We start from the raw sequence: 9747 nt of genomic DNA on the forward strand, positions 1-9747 counted from the left end.
ACAGCCTTCAGCGTAGAGTCTGAAATGCACAAAATCTAACTGGATATGGTGGAGCTCATCACAGAAGGTAGCAGCGGGATTAGGAGAGGTAACCTAATCCTGCTGCTGGACACAATAAAGGCACAGAAGTAGTAAAACTTCTTAATGCATGTGTGCAGCTTTAATTAGCATGAATATGTCTATAGGTTGTTTAACTTCAAACCAAATCACTGCCAACAAATCCAGAGGTTTTGATGGATAAGTATCTAGCTCGTACAGGGAGTTTATCAGGATTTTAGTCAGCAGAATCCAAAACAGCTGGTTCAAATTTCCACTTGTAATTCATCAACAACAGGCATTCGCAAGACAATGAGGAGTTAAAAACATCGAAGCACATATTATAATGTAATCTCAGATTTTATAAACCAAAATATGTCTGTAATTTTTTGGTAGATCTTAGTTTTAAGTATAAATTTAACCAGCTGCATATGCCTGTTGTGGAAATAACCAAATACAAGGCAGATATTTTCACATGTGACAATCGTAGCTTGTCTGGAACAGTTTGTATTGATGTCCCCTTAGCCCTACGGAGACGCTGCTAGTTACTAAAAAACAAAGCAAGATTTCATGTTCTGCTGGCTGTCAGAAGTACAGCTGCATACAGCAGCTGTATACAGAGCCAGTATAAATATGACCCTAAGTGTTTGTGCCAAGCTTATCTGTTATATGTCAAAGATTGTGATTTTTTTTCTCTTCACTTGTTCCCTGGTTATCTAGAGGAAATTAAACTTAATCTTTTCACAAGTAACAGGACACAAGGCAGAAAAGGAAGGGAACTATGCATCACTGGGGTTCCATTTGGGAAATCGAGCACATCTTTTATAAAAGTGACAGTGTCATTGACAGAAAATATTTACAGATGTGAAGCACATCCACACGAAGCTAGCTAACTTTGGATTTTAAAAAAAGCATAGATGTTCAAACAAAGACCTGGACAATAAGATGCTAATACTTGAGGTACATTACAGCAACAAAGTATATTTCTTATGCCGGAGATGATTGAATCTCTGTTCTCTGATTTTGGAGTCTTGCATGCTCATCACTTGCACTTTTTTTTTTTATACAACCAAATGTAAAATTGTTTTCTGTTCACATTTGATTAATTATTTTAAATTGAAAAGAATAGGATGTCTTTGAATGACAATTGTTAAATTTTAAAACGGCTTTAATTGACTTATTTGTAAGAACAGTGCGATATTAGTTGGTGATGGTAAATTACTTTCAACTTACATCATTGATCCAACCAGGACCAAACAACCGACAAGCACAGTCAGCTGCTTTTTACAGCCAGAAAGACGAGACATTCCTGAGACCAAACAGCAAATAGAGAGAGAGCTTGTAATAATTATTTTGTTATATTTACATAACTGTTGCGGTGTAAATAATATCAAGGTTTTCCTTCCAGACTACGCACTGCAAACATCAATGAGGTTGTTTTCCACATGAGAGATGTGGGTATAAGTAAACAGATGATGCTGACTGTTAATGCACATATTAGTCGAAATCCTTTTGTTCCTTTTTGTTTATTATCTTTGTCTTGTTTATAACCTGTTAAAATGCTCTTTCTATTTCTAAAGTCATGTTTCTTGCATATGATCCAGTGTTAGAATATAACCGTTTCCTCTCACATTCAGCGAGGAAGAACAGACCCTCTGACTCAGTCAGGGGATCTACTAGAATTCGAATGGTGGTTTTCTGTTTCTCATATTATGATTGGAAATCTTGTTTCAACCTTAAGTACTTTCCTGTAGCACACAAAGCTCACACAGCCCCCTGTTTGGGTTCACTTAATGTGTGACCGTTTGCATGGTTTTGAATGTAGCAGCTTGACAGCTAAGGTCTGTAAGTGAAAACGTGTTCTGATTGCAGCAGCAGTGTTTCATTGCAATGGACCTCCTACAGTACAAGCAAAGATTTTACTATTACTAAGTTACCAGCATGTCTACATGTCCATGTAGCATCCCTGAGATGTTTGGGTACATTGTCAAAGACTTCATCTGTGTCTAATTTCGCATGAGGAATGAGAAAAAGTGAATGTGATCCTTGCCAATAGTGATGCAGATACTTGCGTGTCTGAACTTTAAAGCCTTCACATGCTCCAGCATCCCACGTGGAAAGAGAAGCATCACCGTGATACCTGTCAGCAGCCTGTCAGCTTTGTTGTCTGTCTCATTTTTGAATTAATGGATACGTCTTCATGCATCTCTGTTTTACTATGACGTGCAAACACAGCACATCTTGGTTGGCATAGTAACAGATTATTACAGAGAACACATGTGACAGTACCACATGGCGGACCAATTTAAATGGTATTTAAGGTGTCAAGTCTGTCACTTTTGTCTGTTTATACTGTTTCAATAATAAATAAATATATATTATGGATGGTTATTTGAATAAATCTTGACTTGTTTTCTTCATTTATAGATATTTAGTGCACTTATGAAGAAAAAAGAATTTGTGTATGAGGATTTTTTTTTCCACATGGACATGTTAAAAAGCATCATGAAATTAAGAAAAGATAGCAGGAGATTGGCTTGCACTTTTGACATATTTTGCAGAAGTCCCCCCAAAGCCGATTTTTGCATATTTCAAATCAAATTAAACTTTATTTGTATAGCACTTTTTGTGCTTAAAAACAATACAAAGTGCTTTACATTATAAAACAATTTACATCAAAATAGATAAAACACTAACACACATACACATCCCCTTTCACCCACACACAACCACCCTCACCCATGCCCTAGTAGTCCTATAACAGTTAAAAGAAGATGAATGGCCAGGTGCATTTGCACCAGATGTGCACCAGATAAGGAAACAATATTCTCAGGGGGCGTCTCCACAAAGGGCTACCCCCAACCAAGACCACCCATTTAGTATGTTGTCATAAATCTGCCTATTTGTATGCTTGCTTTTAGGTAAAGTTCACATGTTTCACAGAATTTGGGATAAGAAAGACTGAATGCATAGACACGAATTCATTGATCCAAATATTTGTAGCTAATAAAATGTATTCTCCCCACCCCTTTGATTTATCAGCCTGTAAAATAATCCAGTAGATGCTGGTGCTTGCACTTGTTTTATCAGGTGTCACATGGTATAAAGTGTTGCAGATTGTGGGTGGACTACATTCAGCTTCATTTTATATAACCATTTTTTTAAAGCTTACTTTTATGCTACCATGTCTCATACACTTTATTTTAACAATTTATTACTGAAAATTCAACCAGACCGATGCTCTTCAAATTACAATGCATTCTTATAAATGTATGCTGTCCTGTACAGTGTTCTCATGTAACATGTTTCCCACTGGTGGTCTTAACCTTCACATTTTGCTCTTTAAGCATCCAGTTGGTGGGGGAGTCTATAAAGAAAAAGATAAGGTTTGGAGGAAAAAGCTGATGATGTCAGTGATGGAGGCCCACTGTCTCTGCATTATACTTTTTTGTGGTTTCAGTCAGAACTGATGATTTATTCATTTCAAGATAGAAGTTATGAGAATGAATTCATTATACCCACAGTCTGCTAAATGACTATAGAACAGAACAGAAATCCAAATAGAGTTGACTAATACAAATCAGTAATATTTGCTGTAATAAAAGTTTATTTCAGTTATCCCTAATGCAGAAAACTGGACATTGCTTATAAGATGTTATAAATTAAAGCAGAATCTGGAAACATTATACGGTCTGATACAGTAGTACTGTTTTTTTTTGTTTGTTTGTTTTTTTGTTTTTGTTTTTTTGCTAAGCTATAAATAAGTGGTTTAAACATGTCAGATAACAATACTGTAATAATCCCAGCACTCTGGTTTGCATTAGTGAGACCGTCTTACAGCCCACGCAGTTTAAGATCTAGCGTCTTCTTCATTCCCACAGCCAGTGGTGTCACTGTTGACCTACACACCAGACTAATATCTACATACAGTATCCACAAGCAGTCAAAAGTTTGAACACACCTACCCATTCACTTTGAATTGATAGGTGAGTGATCTGTGATTGTTGAACCCTCACACTGGCACCCCTCTCGCTTAGTCAAAACAAAGTGTTGTTTACATCTGTTTCTAACTGAATCTATTCACGGCGACTCTGTTTAAGCACCACATGTTTCCTCCACTGCAGGGAACCAATAGGAAAGCAAAGAGCTTAGGTGGTCTTTTGTGCAGTTTTCCCATCTTTTTTTTTTTTTTAGAAATAATAGGCTTTGTCATTATTTCATAACAGATTAATATAATAGTTACAGATTAAGAAAACAAAGGAAAAGTAGAACAAAAATGAACCAAACCAGAGCCAGAAAGACAGAAAAAGAACTGGTGAGAGACATTGTGGCTATAAAGAGATATGAACTTGTCAATCCATTCATGTCAAGACGGTAAAAAAATGACTACAAATTGCATCTGCTAAGTTTGGGGTTGCATTATATCTTTCATTATTTTCTTTATTGTGTCTTAGTCCTGTGTAGGACGAGAGGGAAGATTTTTGTTTCACAGTCCAACATTGCTTCAGCCAAGCTTTTGAACAGATTTTCTTTACTGAAAACGTCACATTTTTATTATCAGACACATGCTGATTGAATCACCTGCAGTGAAGGGTTTCTGTTCTTATCTAATACGTCAGTGTCTTTCTTTGACATCAGCAGGGCAGAGGATTGGAAAGAAGAAGGCAGCACTCAGCCATGAGGAGACCCACGTGGACGTGTCCCGTCTGGACCTGCGTGTTGGACGTATATTGACAGCTGTGCAACTCCCAGACACAGACAGCTTGTACATGCAGATTGAACTGGGAGAGGTTATCCCCAGGACAGTGGTCAGCGAACTGGCTAAGCATGTACCTGCTGACCAGGTGAATGGGGAAAAAAATGAACATCATATGTAAAGTCTACTTCACATCAGTCCAAATGCCAACAGCTCTTTTTACACAGGAGCTGATGCTCTACCAACACACAGAACTAATAAATATTCATGATGAATCTTTGTAGTGATTATTAATAATCATGTTATTTCATTGGCTGTCTGGAGTTTCTATGGAGACAAAAAAGGGGGCAGGCATGTTCATACCAACTTTGATGTGGTTTGGTCAAAGCTCAGCCCAACAAAGATTCTTTTATCCATTTATTTGGTATTAAAGTGTTTTTCTTCAAGTTTTTATGCAGAATTCAGGCCCTGGTTATCAGTTTCTTTTAGCAGATATTTTATAACTCTTCTTACTTTATTCATTTTAATTCTCAGTCTTGTGCCCAAACTTAAATAATTTTAAGTGGTTTTCCTTTAAATGAAATTTTGTGCAACCGTTTCCTTTTCTTCTCTGAAAAGGAAATTTGCTCCGCTAACTTGCAGATGCTGAATCGGTCGGTGGTCGTGCTGTGTAACCTGCAGCCAGTGATGGTTGGAGGAGTGGTAAACGAGGCGATGCTTATGTGCGCTAGCTCGCAAGACAAAGTGGAGCTCCTTGACCCTCCAAATGGAGCTGTACCAGGAGACAGGATTACTTTCCAGGGATTCCCAGGTAGTACAACCTCACCACTCTACACTAAAAAACTAATCACTGGAAAGAGTCAGTAGAAATCATAACATTGCTTTGTGTTGATAACCCTTGTTATATAGCTAAAGTTCCCCAGGCATTCATCAGAGATATGCCTCAACTTTTATATCCCACAGCCTGACACAGAATGTGACAAGCTTTGCAACACTCCTCCCACACAGCGTGACTTCTAGTACAGTTGTGCATTTATAGGCAGCTGTATTCCACTAAAAGGAAATCTTTTCATCTTTCCTTTTGGGTATAATCTTAATAAAGTTCAAAGTCTTATTCTCAAGTTTGTTTGTTTTTTTTTAAACCAACTTTGTTTGGGAGGAATTGATGGGCGTCAGCCATCATAAATCCTTACTACTGCCTCACTGGTCTTACTGGTGACAGCAAATCACTGTGATTGTTTTCTCCTGGAGAGCCGTGTTCTTGTTGCAGAATTAAATGTGTCTCTGTTGGCAGTTAGATTGTAGTGGTCATCTCACCATCCAAATGATCCCATAAGTCATGTTTTGTAAGGGGTTGATGACCACTAAGGTTTCAGTCGGAAACCTATCAATATATAATAATTGTTATGGAATTCTGCATGTTTTTTAAGGTTTACACAATTTATTCCAGAACTTCTAAATGGATCAAGCTGATCTTTTGATTGCAGGTCAGCCAGATAAAGAGCTGAAGGTGTGGGAGCAGATTCAGCGAGACCTGCGCACAGATACCCAGTGTATCGCAACCTACAAAGGAGCTGCGTTTGAAGTCGTAGGAAAGGGAGAGTGCAAAGTTCAAACTTTAAGTGAGAAGGAAATTAAATGATCTCTGAGAGCTGCTTGGCATGGCTACGTACAAATTCCTTCAGCCAGCCTGGGTCTAGGATGTTGTGGAACGACTTCCAAGAAGAAAGAAGACAGTTACAGACCATATTAACGTTTATGGTGTCCAGCAGTAATGAGCACAACGGTGTGATGACTGTGTTGCCACATACATTTGTGCTGTATGCAAATGAGATTATTGGTGAGGAAGTCTCAACTAGACAGGCATAAACAACTATTTTTTGTTGTTTTTTTTTTTTTTTTTTAAACAAAAACCTGTAGTTTTAATGTTGACCTGAGGGGGGCACAATAGTGCCCTTTATATTAAACATGAACTCTATAATAGTTTGTTCAGATGAGGCAGGGACAGCGCAGTCCACTCATTTAGCCTGGTAAAAAGGGAAGCTTTTTCAGAGAGTCCCTTTTGTTTGGAATTTACTCAGTAAAATATAAATGTTTCCTATGAGATTCTGAAGGTCAGTTCCAGAGAAAAATGGATGAAACTTAGGTGTGCAAAACCCCTTTGGTAAATCTGACTTTGGACAGTTTTACTTTCTTTTACCAGAGTGGATGAGTTGAAAACAATTTTAGTAAGGATTTACAGCAACCACACAATGTTGGTTATTGTTTCAGCATAATAAATGATTTTATTTAATATCATTTAGATTAGGCCTGTGCTGGACTGGTGACCAGTCCAGGGTGTTCCCCGCCTTTTGCCTGATGATTGCTGGGATAGACTCCAGCTTCTCCTTAATGGAGGTAAGCGGTGTAGATAACAAATGAATGGGGTAAATTTAGATTATTTAGGACAATGTTGCCATCAGAAACTCAGATTTTGTTCATGTTGAAATGTAAAAACATCCATTTCTGACTAATTTATTTGGAATTAAAAGTATTTTATCTGGTGTGTATTTTCAGACTCTTTCTCTGCTTTCAGTCTTTAATATATTTCAGTTTAATCTTAAACGGCCTTCCCAAATTAAAATAAACCACTGTGCCGTGATTTTCACACGTCATCTTCATGTTTTTAGTCCAAATCTGAGGTTACAAAAACAGAAAGCCAAAGCGTGCAGTTTTTCTTCCCTTCTGGTTAAAGGAAGATGAGACCTTCTGCATGTATAGAAAAAGGATGTGATTCAGGAACTAAGAAATGGAACAGATTGTCCGAAACACGTTGTGAGTGGTACTTTTTATAGGTACGGTGTGACCAACAGGGAATGTCGTCATTCCTTTATAAGCTCAAAGATGTTAATAAGTTTCAAGGAACACGATGGAAGGAAACTCCCCACACACACCACCAACACACACACAGTCATCCATACTGTAATACTGTTTTCATTTGCATCTTTGCATGGAGTTGTTAGTCCTGTACTTGTGTGTTTGCAGGTAGGTGTACAAAGGGATTTATCATGTCTTGCTCTGGTGTGGGTTGACATTCATGACAGTCTGAGTGTAATAAAACCAACCTAACCTCACTGCCCTTAATATTAAAATGTCATTTAGTTATATTGCTGTTATACCCCATCTGCCTACAGTTCTGTCCCTTCATGTACAAACATACAGGGGGAAACCAGACTGGAGCCACTGATCGAGTTCTCCACTCATTTCTGGCCCTGCTTCTGCATTAACAGGCGTTACAGACATACAAGCCCTGAAAGTGTGCAGTGTATTGACTTGGTGTGGTTTACCAGTGGGGAAAGTTTGTAAACAATCACCTGAAACCAACGCTTGTGTTTTTTTCATAGCTTAGTCAACCAATGAATCAAATGAAGCTCCCCCTCACTCTGTATCCTGTTTTTGAGGCCACACAGGGCAGGAAGTGCAGCTGTGTCAGAAGCTTACAGTGCTTTCGTTGTTAGTTGCTTTGATTTTGGTTTGTCCCTTATCTCTCTTTTATACTGATATATTTCTATTTATTCATTTTCTATTCCACTTGATCCTTTTCAGGCTCGCAGGGGGCTGGAACCAACCCCAGCAGTCATCAGGCGAGAGGCAGGTTGCATCCTGGACAGGTTACCAGTCCATCACTGGGCCAACACAGAGAGACAAATAACCACTCATTGATCAATTAACCTAACATGATTGTCTTTGGATGCTGGGTAGAGGCTGGAGTGTCCAGAGAGAACCCACACATACAGGGGGAGAGCATGCAAACTTAGCACATAAAGGCCACTGCTCAACCTCCCCAGTCCTAGTTTGAACCAGTGACCTTCTAGCTGTGAGGCTGTGGTGCTAACCACTACACCATGCAGTATAATACCTTTACATAGACGTTTAATTTATATTTAATGTTGCCCACAGATGGATTTCTGAACAATGCTGACATCTGTCTCAAACCTTAACCTCCTTTAACCTCAAAGCCTGCTGGTTTCTGGCATAAACAGCCCATAGGTGCTCCTGGCACTTTCAACCAGTCGTATTGGTTTACAAGCTTGGTTAAGATCTTGTTTAGCCAGCAGTCCCATCATTGGTTAACAATAAGTGCTCCTAACTAACAATAGAGTGTCAAGTCAGGTGAGAAACCTAGTTTCTGTCAAAGTCAGGACACCGGGAGAACTCTAAATGCCACAGTCTAATGAAATGCATTTCATTGAGACTATTTGTTGTTATATTGATTATATTTAAGAACAATGTTCTATTTTATCTTAAAGACCACATTTCTCTTCAACAGAAGACTTGACCCTTGGATTTCAAGCTTACTTGTAGTCTTCTTTTTAAGTTTCTAAAAATAAAAATGGTAGGAAAAGCCTCTGGATTCCCATTTTTGTTTTTGTGGAACCAATCCCACTAAACTTGTCTTTGTTTTTTATTTGCTGTGACTGACTTGACAAACCTGACCAGTTTCTTTTATTATTGTCTCTTTATCTCTCACACTATCATGTCCTGTTATCCCCCTAACCCCTGGCTGTTGCTAAGTGCTTCAGTAGAAGCAGATTGATATGTTTTACAAGGCAAACTGTCTGCCTAAAGATAATTGTTGTAATAATCCCACTTCTATGTTTTGTACTGAAACTTGTCTATTGTGGAAAAGTTAATAAATAATTTGGTGCAAAGTCTAAAAGTCTCACATGCCATAATCGTGCACATGGCTTCTTGGTTTCTGTTGAAACAAGTCTCAAGTGTGAAAAGTAAACGCAGGTTTGTGGTTGCCCTGCAGATGCTACTATAAATAAACTCGAACAGATTAAATGTTTGTTACTTTTCCAGCTGCATCTCCGATTATCAACAACCTGCGATCAGTCCTCATAAAAACTAAAACAAAAATACATGATATGCACAGATTCAACACACAGCAAACTGCTAAAATCCTGATCCACTTGACCCTTAACAAGCCTCATTTATTCATATATCGCTCGCGCGCCTCCGCCTCCCGCACG

General features: G+C 38.4%; 1 protein-coding gene across 1 annotated transcript; it reads left to right on the forward strand.

Annotated features, from left to right (window-relative positions):
- Positions 1 to 45: 45 nt before the first annotated feature.
- Positions 46 to 6374, forward strand: LOC306773730 (aminoacyl tRNA synthase complex-interacting multifunctional protein 1-like; the record flags this gene model as incomplete). The annotated part of the gene is made up of 4 exons (XM_079263628.1): positions 46 to 88; positions 4675 to 4880; positions 5351 to 5543; positions 6220 to 6374. The coding sequence occupies 4 exons, from the start codon at positions 46 to 48 to the stop codon at positions 6372 to 6374; spliced, it is 597 nt and encodes a 198-aa protein (XP_079119754.1).
- Between the last annotated feature and the right edge of the window lie 3373 nt (positions 6375 to 9747).

Source organism: Telmatherina bonti (genome assembly GCF_933228915.1).
Source record: "Telmatherina bonti genome assembly, chromosome: 3".
In the NCBI taxonomy this organism is placed as follows: Eukaryota; Metazoa; Chordata; class Actinopteri; order Atheriniformes; family Telmatherinidae; genus Telmatherina; species Telmatherina bonti.